The following is a 14984-nucleotide window of genomic DNA, read 5'->3' as shown; positions in this document are numbered from 1 at the left end:
TTGCTTTTTTGATTTTGCTTGTGGGCGAGGTGATGACGGGTTTGACAACGGGGATCCACTGCGTTTTAGAATTCGCGTATCTGTCTCTTCCATATCTGCATCGTGAGCATCGTCTGACTTGTTGGAATTTTGCATAGGTGATGCGGAAAGAGACTCATTTTGCGAACAAGACATTGCAGCTAATGAGTGCTGCACTGATAGTGAATGTCCAGGTGCCGTAGGAGAAACCATAGCAGTTTGCACAGTCTGAGAATTATGAGCTGCTAGAACATTGGATATGCATTCCTTGACTATTGTCACAATCCTATCCACCATTTTGGTCATGGTTGCTTCCATAGCAGTTATTATGGTTTTAGACATCGTGGAATCTAATGGAGCTCCTGGACGGGCCGACACACCTGCATACCCATGAGCTCTGTCTTTAATTTCTTGAATTGCCTCACGCCTCGAGCAACGTTTGCGGTCAATAATCTCCAGAATTTTCATTTCATGCGCTCTAGAGGGACATTCCAAAGAATTTGCTGAGTGAAGTCCGCCGCAAAGACAACATCTGACAATTTGATCAGAGCATAAGGGTGTTTTATGTGCTTCACCGCATTTGCAACACCGCAAAGTGGATTTTCAACCGCCTGCAGTATGGCCATAACGCCAACAGTTGTTGCACTGCAGAGGCTTTGATGGTAGGTGATCTACTCTGAATATTAAAGGCCACGCTTTAATCTCCGATGGACAGACTGTGCTTGCAAATGTAGCAATAACCGATTCTGTCGGCACACGAACATTACCTCCCGGCTACAGCGATAGACCGCAACAACGCCTGCCGCGGAAAGAAGGTCAAGGGTTTCTTGTGGACTTAATGAGGAATCTACACCTCGGACTAGACCTCTTGTGCAAGCCAGGTGTGAAGGGATAAAACTGCTTACCTGATGAGAGGCGAAAGAGGAGCATTTTAGCAGGTCCTTTATGCATGATAGTTCTGGCGAACGGCAAAGAATCCCGCCGCGACCATATTGGCGCACCTCGGCTATTCCTTCGTAGAAGGAAGTGATTTCCTGAAGGGCAGCTCGAACAGCTCCTGAGTTGTTCATTTTAATGGTGCCCCCATCCTTAGGTACGAGTGCCACAGGGATGTTGCGGACACCGGAGCTCTGAAAAGCTTCCAAGGGCAGATCATCGCTCAGGAGGGAAGCCGACCAAGGGGAGCGCCCTTCGCCGGGGGACTGCGTCGACATTACCTTAAATTGACAATGTCACCGCGTGCGTTAGTCAACAGAGAACAAAAGAAGCACAGAGGAAAGACAAAACCGGGACCAGCAACCCAATACTTAGCCGATCGTCCGATGGTGGTGATAGTGCTGGTGGTGATGGTGAGAGTGGCGATAGTGCTGGTGGTGACAGTGCTTGTAATGAACCTGATGCCGAGCTACCAACACTCCGTCGGTCTTCAAGAAATCGGAGGACACCCGCAAGATTTCAAGACTATGTGCAGTGACATATACTGCTTGTACATATCTGTACATGCTTGGCACCTCCTTAATACTTGTACATATATATTTCTTTTTAGGGAGGAATAGATGTAGTGTTCATGGGCAACACTAGGTGCCCTTAGTTAATAAGTGTTGTCAATAACCATCAACAGATGGCGCTAAGATTTTGTATATAATAGTGTTCCTGTATATGCTCCCTAGGGAGCAGAGTTGCGCGACTGACATCCCTGCGCCGCTCTTGGCGATGACGTCAAACGTTCCAGTCGAAGGAGGAGTCAACTTGCCTAGCGCAACAGGAGGAGGCAACTTTACAGGAGAAACATTTTTCTCGCCGCTTGCAGTGCCGTCAGCTGTCGTCGCATCGGTTTCTACAGTGTGTTACCACCTTTTTTGCGCGCTCTAATGGCATGGCTGTGCAGTGCAGAACGTTCTCTTCAAATATGACGGGGTGCAGTGCGCCGAACTGCACAAACCGCGCCGAAAGGGGCAAAGTGTTTTATTCAGTGCCCTGCGGAAGGTTAGTCCTACGTCGGCGACTGCAGTGGCTTTTAAGTATGGGCCGCGTGAAACAGCCCCGAAAGGAGCTCGAATATGCGAGGTATGTTGTTTTTATTTCATCTTAATGCATTCTTTGCGCTTATTTTCTGTAAAATGGCTTTGTTTATTAACTTTTGTGCGATCCCTAGACACGTTAATTTGCTTGCGCATCTGCCGACTTCATCGCTCGAATTCCTCGCGATGCACTTGAGAACTGCTCTTTTTCTGAATGTGAGACACCAGCTCCTGCAGTATAATATGTTGGCGGTATATAATGCTACATCTCCTGCTTTTACTGACTGTCACTTCATCGTTTCGTGAACCACATTATTACTTCCCGTGCAATAATAACTTTCCACTAATGTAAGTCCCCCTTCATGGATCACTGCCTTGTCGTGGCGGAGGGGCTTGCGAAACTCGATGAAGTCGTGAGCTCTGCTGTGTAGGGCCACCCAAGATAGACAGGTCACGGCAGAGAGTTATGACAAAATGTGATTCACTGGAGAAGGTAATGGCAACCCACTCCAGTATTTCCTGCCAAGAAAACCCCATGGCCAGTCACAATACCATTATCGATATGGCGCCGGAAGATGAGCCCCCCAGGTTGGAAGGCGTCCCACATGTTACTGATGATGAACAAAGGGCGATTCCTAGTAGCTCCAGGACGAATGAAGCGGCTGGGCTAAAGCCAAAAGGACGCTCAGTTGTGGATGAGTCGGGAAGCGACCGGAAAGTCCGATGTTGCAAGGCAACATGGAATGTAAGATCTATGACGCAAGGTAAACTGGATATCGTCAAGCGAGAAATGGACAGATTGAACATTGATATCTTGGGTATTAGCGAGCTCAAGTGGACCGGAATGGGAGAATTTAACTACGGCGACCATTATGTCTTTTATTGTGGGCACGAATCCAAGAGAAGGAATGGGGTCGCTCTCATAGTAAACAGAAGAATGGGCAAAGCAGTGCTAGGGTACAACCCCAAAAACGACCGAATGATTTCACTTCGGATCCAAGGTCACCCTTTCAACATACCAGTTCTCCAAGTCTATGCACCGACCACTGCTGCTGAAGAAGCTGACGTTGAGAGATTTAAAGCGGACCTACAATGCCTTTTAGACCGCACCCCATCATCAGACGTCGTTTTTCTCATAGGAGACTGGAATGCTAAGCTCGGGAGTGAAGAAATATCCGGAATTACAGGCAAGTTCGGTCTTGATGAGCCAAATGAAGCCGGGCAGAGGCTAGTAGAGTTCTGTCAAGAAAACAACCTGACCATAGCGAATACTCATTTTCAACAGCACAAGAGGCGCCCGTACACATGGATTTCACCGGACGGTCTGTACAGGAATCAGATCGATTATATTATTTGCCGGCAGAGATGGAGAAGCGCTATACAAGCAGTAAAAACAAGGCCTGGGGCCGATTGTGGCACCGATCATCAGCTTCTTGTTGCCAAAATTAAGCTTCGATTGAGGAAAACGCAGAAAACTAGAAGGCCTTTCAGGTATGATCTGGATCAGATTCCATTAGAATATGCTGTGGAAGTGAGGAATCGATTTCAAGAATTAGATCTCGAAGACAAAGAGCCCGAAGAGATGTGGACTGATGTTCGTGATATAATACAAGAAGTTGCTACTAAGATAGTTCCAAAGCAAAAGAAATGCAAAAAAGCAAACTGGTTATCTGAAGAGGCTTTGCAAATAGCTGAGGAAAGAAGGATGGCAAAAGGTATGGGGGAAAGAGAAAGATACAAGGTTCTCAATGCGGATTTTCAGAAAATAGCAAGGAGAGATAAGAATGCCTTCCTGAACATACAGCGTCAAGCAGTTGAGGACAACAGCCAATTAAGGAACACAGGAGCTCTGTATAAGACAATCAAAGATATCAAAGGAAGCCTCTGTGCTAAGCTGGGCGTGATAAAGGACAAACGAGGCAAGGACCTCACTGAAGCCTCAGAGATAAAGAAGAGGTGGCAGGAATACACAGAACTGTACAAGAAGGACGCGGATGTGCAAACCCAACATAGGACGGTTGTGATTACTGATCTCGAGCCGGGCATCCTGAAGAGTGAAGTTGAATGGGCCTTAGCCAGCCTTGCTAAGAACAAAGCTAGCGGAATTGATGGTATTCCAGCTGAGTTGCTTCAAAACCTCAACCACGACGCTGTTAACACACTGCATACATTATGTCAAAAGATTTGGACAACTCTGCAGTGGCCACAGGATTGGAGGAGGTCAGTTTACATCCCCATTCCAAAGAAAGGCAGTGCCAAAGATTGTTCCAACTACCGCACGATCGCGCTTATTTCGCATGCTAGCAAGGTGATGTTGAAAATCCTCCAAGGTAGGCTGCAGCAGTATGTGGATCGGGAGCTTCCGGACGTGCAAGCTGGGTTTCGCAAGGGCAGAGGAACTAGAGACCAAATTGCCAACCTTCGCTGGATCATGGAAAAAGCAAGAGAGTTCCAGAAACCCATTTACTTCTGCTTTATTGATTATGCGAAAGCGTTTGACTGCGTAGATCACAGCAGATTGTGGCAAGCTCTCCAATTCACCTCATTTGTCTCCTCAGGAACCTTTATGAAGGACAAGAGGCCACAGTCAGAACTGGGCATGGTCTTACTGATTGGTTTCCGATTGAGAAAGGGGTGAGGCAAGGCTGCATACTGTCGCCCTGCCTATTTAACCTATATGCAGAGTGCATCATGAGGAAGGCCGGTCTGGACGAGTCTTCAGCTGGAGTGAAGAATGCTGGAAAACGTATCAACAACCTTAGATATGCGGATGATACCACTTTAATGGCAGAAAGTGAAGTGGAACTCAAGAGACTTCTGATGCGCGTACAAGAAGAGAGTGAGAAGTTTGGGCTTAAACTGAACATTAAAAAGACGAAGATCATGGCGTCTTGCCCTATCAAGTCCTGGAGCATCAATGGACAAGAAGTGGAAGCTGTGACAGATTTTCTGTTCTTGGGCGCCAAGATAACCTCGGAAGGAGACTGCAGCCATGAAATTAGGAGACGCCTGCTTCTGGGAAAGAGAGCAATGGTTAGCCTTGACCGCCTAGTAAAGAGCAGAGACATTAGTCTGCCAACCAAGATCCGTATAACCCGTGCTATGGTCTTTCCAGTTGTGATGTATGGATGCGAGAGTTGGACTGTGAAAAAGGCTGACCGCCGAAGAATTGACGCGTTTGAATTGTGGTGCTGGCGAAGACTCTTAAGAGTTCCTTGGACTGCCAGAAGATCAAATCAGTCGATATTGTCGACCATAAACCCTGACTGCTCATTGGAGGGTCAAATTCTAAAGTTAAAGCTCAGCTACTTTGGTCATCTGATGAGAAGAGAAGAGTCGCTGGAGAAAGATTTGATGTTGGGAAAGGTTGAGGGTCGCCGGAGAAGGGGTAGGCAGCGAACGCGATGGTTAGATGGCATTCTCGAGGCATTGCAGATGAAGCTATGTGATGTTAAGAAGATAGTGAGAGACCGGAAAGCGTGGCGTGACATGGTCCATAGTGTCACGAAGAGTCGGACAAGACTGAACGCCTGAACTGAACTGAAAGTCTGATTTCACTCTAGCATCGCCGTTTAGTGAAGAGGGTCACGAACGACAGTGAAGTGCAGAATTTAATGCGAAGCTAATGTACGTCTTAAAGTATAACTAAACAACGCGATTCATAACTTGCACGAAAACTATCTGTTGTCCTGGCTTTTTCTCTGGCTGACTGTGGTTTTAACAGGTATAAACTGCATCCTTTTCCGTAATTTTAATGTCTCGATTTTCTTACTTGCGGTTCAGTTGAGTGTCGTTGCCGTTCATTCGCCAATGTGTACTACAGTTAATGTCACCGCGAAGCTACGGTTAAAATTCTGATCGTAACTTCACCAGCGGGAACACTGGAAAATTGCGCGGAATGTGGTAATGCATGATTACTGCTATTTTTTGCACACTTCCATTGCGGGGGTCATAAAATATTGTCAAGAATTCATGATTGCGCTGTCGCGTTAAACCCCACAAACGAACCATGATTGCACTGTGCATCACCTGTTGCACATGGAGCTTTTTTAAATACAAATCCAGTCAACAATGTTCGTACATGTTTTCTTCTGCACATAATCCTATGCAGGATCATTTCACAGCAGACCAGTTTGAGTGGTCCTACTTCAAAGGAAGGAAACTACTCAAGCCAGATGTGCCTACCATCTTTTCTGGTGGTGAGTGAACCACTTGGAATTTCCAAACTTACATTGCTCTTAACTCTCCGTTCATTGGAATACCAACAGTGTACTCTTGCTCATACAGGCATGCCATTGCAGGCACTGGAAAACAGCATGGCTGCTGCGCCGTCCACACCGACGTTAGGTGAATACATTCAGCTCAATCACTCAATAGCTGTGTCATGCATGAAAATTGTGAGGTGCACATTTTTCATTCTGCCTTTTTTACCTGAACAGCCGTATCAGTGTGCTGCACCTGTGACTGCCCAGAACACGCATTCAGTATCAGCATATGAGATCTTTTAGTGTTCAGTGCACGATATGAATACTGAACATTAGGATTTTCTTTGTATAATAATTATTCTGTAGGCTTGGAACTAGCTCTTCATTCATTGCAATGTCAACAATGTAATCTTTTTCATGCACACATGCCTTTGCAGGCACTGGAAAACAGCATGGCTGATGAGCCGTCCCCACCAACGTTAGGTTAATACATTCAGCTCGATCACGCAACAGCTGTGCCGTGCATGAAAATTGTGAGCTGCACTTTTTTCATTCTGCCTTTTTCACCTGAACAGCCGTATCAGTGTGCTGCGCCTGTGACTGCCCAGAACATGCATTCAGTATCAGCATATGAGATCTTTTAGTGTCCAGTGCACGATATGAATACTGAACATTAGGATTTTCTTTGTATAATACTAGTTCTGTACGCTTGGAACTAACTCTTCATTTATTGCAATGTCAACAATGTACTCTTTTTCATGCAGACATGCCAGGCACTGGAATACAGCATGGCTGATGAGCCGTCCCCACAGACGTTAGGTTAATACATTCAGCTCGATCAGGCAATAGCTGTGTCGTGCATGAAAATTGTGAGGTGCACATTTTTCACTCTGCCTTTTTCACCTGAACAGCCGTATCAGTGTGCTGCGCCTGTGACTGCCCAGAACATGCATTCAGTATCAGCATATGAGATCTTTTAGTGTCCAGTGCACGATATGAATACTGAACATTAGGATTTTCTTTGTATAATACTAGTTCTGTAGGCTTGGAACTAACTCTTCATTTATTGCAATGTCAACAATGTACTCTTTTTCATGCAGACATGCCAGGCACTGGAATACAGCATGGCTGATGAGCCGTCCCCACAGACGTTAGGTTAATACATTCAGCTCGATCACGCAATAGCTGTGTCGTGCATGAAAATTGTGAGGTGCACATTTTTCCCTCTGCCTTTTTCACCTGAACAGCCGTATCAGTGTGCTGCGCCTGTGACTGCCCAGAACATGCATTCAGTATCAGCATATGAGATCTTTTAGTGTCCAGTGCACGATATGAATACTGAACATTAGGATTTTCTTTGTATAATACTAGTTCTGTAGGCTTGGAACTAACTCTTCATTTATTGCAATGTCAACAATGTACTCTTTTTCATGCAGACATGCCAGGCACTGGAATACAGCATGGCTGATGAGCCGTCCCCACCGACGTTAGGTTAATACATTCAGCTCGATCACGCAATAGCTGTGTCGTGCATGAAAATTGTGAGGTGCACATTTTTCATTCTGCCTTTTTCACCTGAACAGCCGTATCAGTGTGCTGCACCTGTGACTGTCCAGAACATGCATTCAGTATTAGCATATGAGATCTTTTAGTGTCCAGTGCACGATATGAATACTGAACATCAGGCTTTTCTTTGTATAATAATAATTCTGTAGGCTTGGAAATAACTCTTCATTCATTGCAATGTCAACAATGTAATCTTTTTCATGCACACGTGCCTTTGCAGGCACTGGAAAACAGCATGGCCGATGAGCCGCCCCACCGAGTTAGGCTAATACATTCAACTCGATCACGCTGTAGCTTTGTCGTGCATGAAAATTGTTAGGTGCACATTTTTCATTCTGCCTTTTTCACTTGAACAGCCGTATTAGTGTGCTGCGCTTGTAACTGCCAAGAACATGCATTCATTATCAGCATATGAGATCTTTAGTGTCCAGTGAACGATATGAATACGGAACATAAGGATTTTCTTTGAATAATACTAATTCTTCAGGCTTGGATCTAACTCTTCATTCATTGCAATGTCGACAATGTACTCTTGTTCATGCAGACACGCCCTTGCAGGCACTAGAAGACAGCATGGCTGTTGAGCTGTCCCCACCGACGTTAGGTTGGGTAGCTGACCCATATTGTGCCACAGATTCTCCATCTGTCACTTAAACTATTGCACTTCTCGCACTGTGGTTAAGCATGAAGTGTGTCTTCAGGCAAAATATTTTTATCTGTGTGCAGGAACCTCGAAAGAAGGCCGGGTGCTAGAGCTGGAGCGACCGCTCAACCTGGACCTCCTCAAACAGCTCTCAGCTGAAGACACTTAACCATGTTGAATGTCATTCCTGGTTTCTCATTTTCTTTTATAACAGTGCAGCGCCTATTATTTACTCCAGTATTGTACTCAAATGATATTTGTATGGCTGACATTGTGTCTACTTCCCCCTGACGCTGCAACCACCATTTGGCAGCTTAGTCTGAAACTGAAAATAGATGCTCTATAATATTAATCAGCCACACACAAACTCCAATGTGGTGACTCATATTTACCTTTCAGAAATAACCTTTGTCTTTCTACACTATGCATTATCCTAAATAAAAAAAAGTCTATGGAAAACTAGTGTCTACACCTCTATGGTGTTATGGACTTTAATGACTACCAGTGTTTCTGCACAGGGCCTGCATGTCCCTCTGAGTGTTCAGCATTACAGTGAAGTGTACAGTGATTGTCAAGTACAATCTATTTAGCCTCTCTACTTGTTCTGCAGTAATGGTGTTATGTAATGTACCTGTTAAAGGAGCACTGTTCGGCTGTATACAATAAAGTTATAAATACCAGCTGTTTGTAAAGTGTTTTTCTAATCCCTATCTCCTGCACAGAAGTAGGTTGTCAGTCTATGTCTGCATGCTAACTAGATTTGCCTACTTTGGCTAACTGTTCTACTTATCAAAAAGCCCTGAAGGACCCTCTGATAACGATGGTATTTAGGGGGGGGGGGGGTACAGAAATTGAGATGAATATTAAAATATAAATTGGAATGCTACAATCGCAGCATTTTTCGTTACAGTGAATGCAGCCGTTAGAAAAAAAACATTCATATAATAAAAACGGAATGATGCTTACAAAAAGCGCGCGACTGGATAAGGGCAGTTTGAGCGATCGCAGCATGGAAAAGTTTCAGTGGACGAATGCAAGTCATATATGGTGCTATGGGTAATATATTGCAAGATAATGGACCATATTAAAACCCATTCGCAGCCATTGTTTTATTCGTGCTGCGAATGGGTTTTAATATGGATCATTACCAACTGGCCCAAACATCTGTGTTATTTGCAAGATAATGGAGCGCGAGCAAGTCTGCGACCTGTGCTATTGGTTCAATTCGCCTGTCTGTCAATTGCATTGCTTTAGACTGCCTGGCTTTGCATTGCGTGCAGCTGGGTTTCGTTGTAAGCTTCGTCTAATATTACAGACGATCCCTACAGAATCGTGCATTGTAATGTTCTTTCTGCCGGGGGATGCAAAACGTTTCCACGCAAAACTTGCGTAGTATTGTCATTGCTTGTATTTTTACATCATTAATTTCACGGCTACGAGCTACTGCAACCGTTTCGCCATCTCTGACAAGATCATGTTGTGCCAGCATGTTGTGCGAATCGCATGTGTTTTCGATGTTATGTTTTCCAGAAAAATGCGCAATGCGCTTGGCATCGATACCTGCGCCTTTATACAGCGCAAGGAAAAAGGATGCCTGTAAATAGAGCGCGATGTACATGGCAATAAAAAAAAAGCGAACTGCTTTACATCGTCTGCCCCGCCGTGATCACAGCCCCTGTACGCCCAAGGAGTGGCTTTCCCGCAGAGCCCCCCTGTAGACGCTAGGAGCGGCTTTCCCGTAGAGCTTGGAACATAATGGCGGACCTTCGCGCAACTCTGCTCCCTGCGGGAGCATATACAGGAACACTAGTATATAAACTGCTGCACGCTTGAATAGAGTCTCGTGTGGCATGAGGTGAGTGACCTATTCCCGCGGTCGTGCGCCGGCCAACACGACAACAACGACCGGGAACTGGGCGCTGTCACAAGCTATGAAGCCAGCCTTGAACATCAAAAAGCCTTAAGAAGGATCTACCCACCTCCCCACGAAGACCTTAATAGAGAGCAGTCGGTTGCCTGGAGACAGCTACCGACTAATACAAACCCCAACCTGAGTCTACTCAGAAAAATCCATCCCACAACATATGAGAATAAATGCCCCGTGTGCGGGGAACCCCTTACACTCTACAATGTTACATGGGCGTGTCAGAAAACACACGTAGCGCCAATAAACACCACACAAACACCAGAGCAGTAGGAGGCTGCGCTGTCCAGCTCAACGCCTGATGACCAGCTTAAACTGATCGACAGAGCGCGCATGACGACAAAGGCTACTGGGGCCCTGGACTGAGGGCCCCACCCATGCCGAGAGAATTCCCTTTGTCGAAATAACGTTTTTCATTCATTCACCTGTAAAACATTCAGACTGGGAAGCCCCCATTGTGCTAGTGCTTAAAAAAGGTGGAACGATCAGAATTGCGGGCGACTTCAAAGCAGTGAAAAAGCCAGCCTGTGCCGTTAAACGGTAGCTGCTGCCAGTTATTGAGGATATATTAGCATCATTAGGTGCAGGAGAGTAGTTCACCATGCATAGCTTTCGACATGCATACAGTCAAATAATATTGCATGAATCATCTAAAAAGCATTGTGCTATTAACATACGCTGACAACCTCTCTGTTATACAAGGCCCACCTTCGAAATATCTTCTTCTCCCGCTATTTTCCTAAATAAACTGGATGTAATTTCAGCCTTATCAGGCGTTCAATACATACCTCGATGATGTACTAGTTTTGGAGAAACATGGAGAAAGAAGCGAATGTTTATAAAAGGCGCTAAACCCTTTCCTAGAACACGGAGGTAACGTGAGGTATGAGAAATGCTCGTTTTGGCACCCAGGCTACAATTACCTCGGCCATAAAACAGACACAGACGGTCTTTAAATGACCGAGAAGAACTTAAAGGATGTTGTTGAAGCACCTCGACCAAACAGCGTCGGTGAGCTACGCTCCTTTTTGGGGAAGCCAAAATTGTATTCCTAACTTTTGCCATACATGACAGCGTCCAGTTCTCAGACGTCACCCTTGTTTGGACTCCAGCCCACGCAGGCGTGCCCGGAAACGAGGCGGCACACAAACCAGCCCGAGATCTCACACACCGGATTGGAGGAGTGCCACCGGAGCAATGCAAACAAGAGGGCCTGATTAACTATTGCAAAATAACAATGCACTACAGACTGAGCAGGAGAGTCCTACCACCACCAGACCCCACATTAGGCAAAGAGGAAGCAGTAGCATGGAGAAAGCTACAGAAAAATACACACCCGAACCCAGTTCTTGCCAACCATATAGGGCCAGAAATACGATCAGACCTATGCTCATTATGTAAGCAAAGGGGATCTCTAGATCACATAATTTGGGAATGTGCAGTCACCAGGCAGGGCTAAAATTATAACTAAAGACACCTGGGAGACCCTTCTGTGGAGTTCAGACCCAGGAGCCCAAAGAGAAATTGTGCAACTGGCCGAAGATGACGCTGGAGTCCCAGAACTACCGGCCTGCAACTAAGGCGACTGTCCCACCTTCCGGGTCTAACCCCCAAAGAACGGCATAGTCACATCTGTTGGACGAATAACATTTCTCTCTCTCTCTCTCTCCATTTTCTTCGTTTAACCTACTCCTGAAGTAGGGCACAACATGGCAGTGGGGACAGTAGCAGGAAGCTGCATTGTACAGAGCGAAGAAAAGCTTAAAGGAAACTTAAGTCCTCGTGCATTTCTGTTGTACTGTACCGGCAGCGCCCAGCCGGAAAGCAGATTCAGACACGGCTGGTGGGGAATGAAGCGTTTATACTCGAAGCACACGCCAATATATAGCGAGAGGTGGGTAGAGGCTTTGGAAGGAGAGCATAGTAGGATGGCAATCTCTTGAGCCATCGACAGAACACAAACAGGGGAAAGGTGGTTGAGCTTGGCAGAGTTGCTGTGCACAGCACTGCTCTCCTCTTAAAAATGGTTTGGTTTAGTTTGTGCGGCTTTTTCAAAGTTTCATATTTGCTTCACAGGTATGTAGTAGCAAGACGTTTGCTTTCTTTATAGTGGTTAATGCCCCAAGTGACTGGGCTATGAGAAACAATATTGTGGAGCACTGATGAAATGTTAACGAACTGGTGTTATTTCACCTTCTCTGGCATTGAACAGTAGAAAGTGTCCCCCTTTTTACCTCCGTGTCCCCCTTTTTACCTAGAGCTTGGCAGAGTTGCTGTGCACAACACTGCTCTCCTCTTAAAAATGGTTTGGTTTAGTTTGTGCGGTTTAACACCCCGAAGCGACTCAGGCTATGGAGACGCCGTAGTAGAGGGCTCCTGAAATCTCGGCCACCTGGGGTTTATTATCTTGCACTGACATCGTACCGCACACGGTCGCCTTGCTTTTCGCCTCCGCCGAAAAGCGGCCGCCTTGGCCGGAATTCCATCCCGCATCTCTGGGCACAGTAGTCGAGCGCCTTAACCACTGCACCACTCCGGCAAGGATCATAAGAATGGAACCACTCCACTAGCTTGGGTTGCGTGGTCGAGCGTCTAGGCACTTGCTTCCATTTTTGCTACTTTTGCTAATGAATACTGCGGCACTGTTGCCCCCCCCCCCCCCCCCCCGACTTTCGTGGGGACATAGGATTACTTCGGAATCTGTGACTGACGAGAGTGATAATTGTAGGATTACTTCGGAATCTGTGACTGACGAGAGTGATGATTGGTTAGAATGCACGGAATAATTAGTCTCTTGTAAAGTTTTTAAAGTAGGTGAAGTAGGCGAGGGCGATTGGTATCGCCGGTGTACTTCGCCAAGGAAGTAGGAATTTCGATGGCCACCATGCGAGATCCCAACGTCGATTTCACGCGTTCCGGCGTCCACTTTTCTCCCACACCATAGTTACGTACGTACACTCTGGTTTCTAGAGAGCCATTCAGGCATTAGACTCCTGCGGCGACACTGCAACAAATTAAGGAAAACATGTTTCTAAGCGAGATCGCAACTGGTACCTCAGTAGTAGCACTGACGGTGATTTGCCCATTTTCTGACGAGTCGTCCTGTAATTGAACAACCAGACAAGGCTGTCCTAAAAATTTCCATCCACACTTTTCTGAAGTTCATTTTAATCGTACAGACTGCCCCTTCTGCTGCTCCATTAGACTGAGGGTGAAAAATGGCTGTTCATAAGTGCATTATAATGTTCTTTGCTGCGAAAGTAGTGACCTCCTTGCTCGAGAACTGCGCGCTGCTGGGGATGTTCCTGCTAAACAATGGACTCAACACAGAAACAATCCAGAAACTGACTATCACCACCCATCAAACTATCAGACTCATCAAACGAATAGCGAACAGGCACAGAGGCATGCGAGAGCACAATCTCCGACGCCTTGTACAGACACTCGTCATCAGCCGAATGGTTTATTCACACCCATATCTCTAGAAAGTGTACGCACTCATTCGTCAGGCATACAAAACAGAACTTCACCTCCCGAAACATATTTCTACCACACGCCTCCTAAACATGGGAGTACACAACACAACCCAAAAACTAGTGGAAGCTCACCGTGCTGCCCGTATCATCACTTTCCTCCACAGAGACGGGCGGGTTCATTCTCGCTGCGCTAACACTCCAATCAATTGGTCCACCCACTGAAAACCGCCACCTAGTCCCCCAACACATCCAGGACAACTTTACCGTACAACCCCTACCTAAACATATGCACCCTGCTCACAACAAGGCACGACGAGAAGCTCGAGCAAAGGTGTTACACAAAACCCACGCGACTGACACCGAAGCGGCCTACGTAGACGCGGCAGAATACAGTCACCCCACAGCATATGTCATCAGTGTGATTTCTCATAACTTCAATCACATAGTTTCTACCTCTGTCAAAGCAAAAGCGTCGACAGAAGCCGAAGAGACAGCCATAGCGGTAGTCATCTCCTCTTCTACTGCCACACTTATTTTCAACGATTCTAAACCTGCCGTTCACAATTTCGCAAAAGGAAAAATACACCCAGTCGCCGTCACATCTGAACCTCTGGCTCCACAACTCGCCGACCCATTCACATAGTTTGGGTACTAGGCCATGCAGGCAACCCCGGTAACGAGGCAGCCCACTCAACTGCTCGAGCGCACGTCAACCGAGCGGGGCATATCGAAGACTGGGAAACACGCGGGACAGACTCCTCACCTATCATGATATAACACTTCACTACCGAGCGCAACGACTCTTATATGATCCACCACATACCTCTCTCTTAAAAGCCCATCAAATAGTCTGCCGCAGCTACAAGCCTAAACCTTTCCCTCCCTAGCTTGGTTGGTCTTGGCACACCCGGGCCGGTACGACTCCACATGCTCACTATGTGGCGCGCCTAGAGCCACTTTCATTCACATAATGTTTTTATGCGAAGATTTCAAGCCACCGCCCCAATGGGGCCTCACGAACCAAGAGGGTTGGGAGATCGCGGTCTCCAGCTTTGGGAGATGGTCTCCAACAGTTTTGCATTGAACACACAGATGCAATTCTCTTAGGACTGGTAGTGGTTCAGCGTAACA

General features: G+C 46.3%; 1 protein-coding gene across 1 annotated transcript; it reads left to right on the top strand.

Moving 5' to 3' along the window:
- Nucleotides 1-1960: 1960 nt before the first annotated feature.
- Nucleotides 1961-8622, top strand: LOC146195111 (uncharacterized). The gene is made up of 6 exons (XM_084596723.1): nucleotides 1961-2085; nucleotides 6151-6238; nucleotides 6341-6436; nucleotides 8031-8069; nucleotides 8369-8414; nucleotides 8537-8622. The coding sequence occupies exons 1-6, from the start codon at nucleotides 2042-2044 to the stop codon at nucleotides 8620-8622; spliced, it is 399 nt and encodes a 132-aa protein (XP_084452849.1). The 5' UTR covers nucleotides 1961-2041.
- The last annotated feature ends 6362 nt before the right edge of the window (nucleotides 8623-14984 follow it).

The sequence above is a fragment of the Amblyomma maculatum genome, chromosome 3 (genome assembly GCF_055883805.1).
Source record: "Amblyomma maculatum isolate TAMU_Amacu chromosome 3, ASM5588380v1, whole genome shotgun sequence".
NCBI lineage: Eukaryota > Metazoa > Arthropoda > Arachnida > Ixodida > Ixodidae > Amblyomma > Amblyomma maculatum.
Note: the sequence above shows the minus strand (reverse complement) of the source record. Positions and strands in the feature narration are given on the sequence as shown.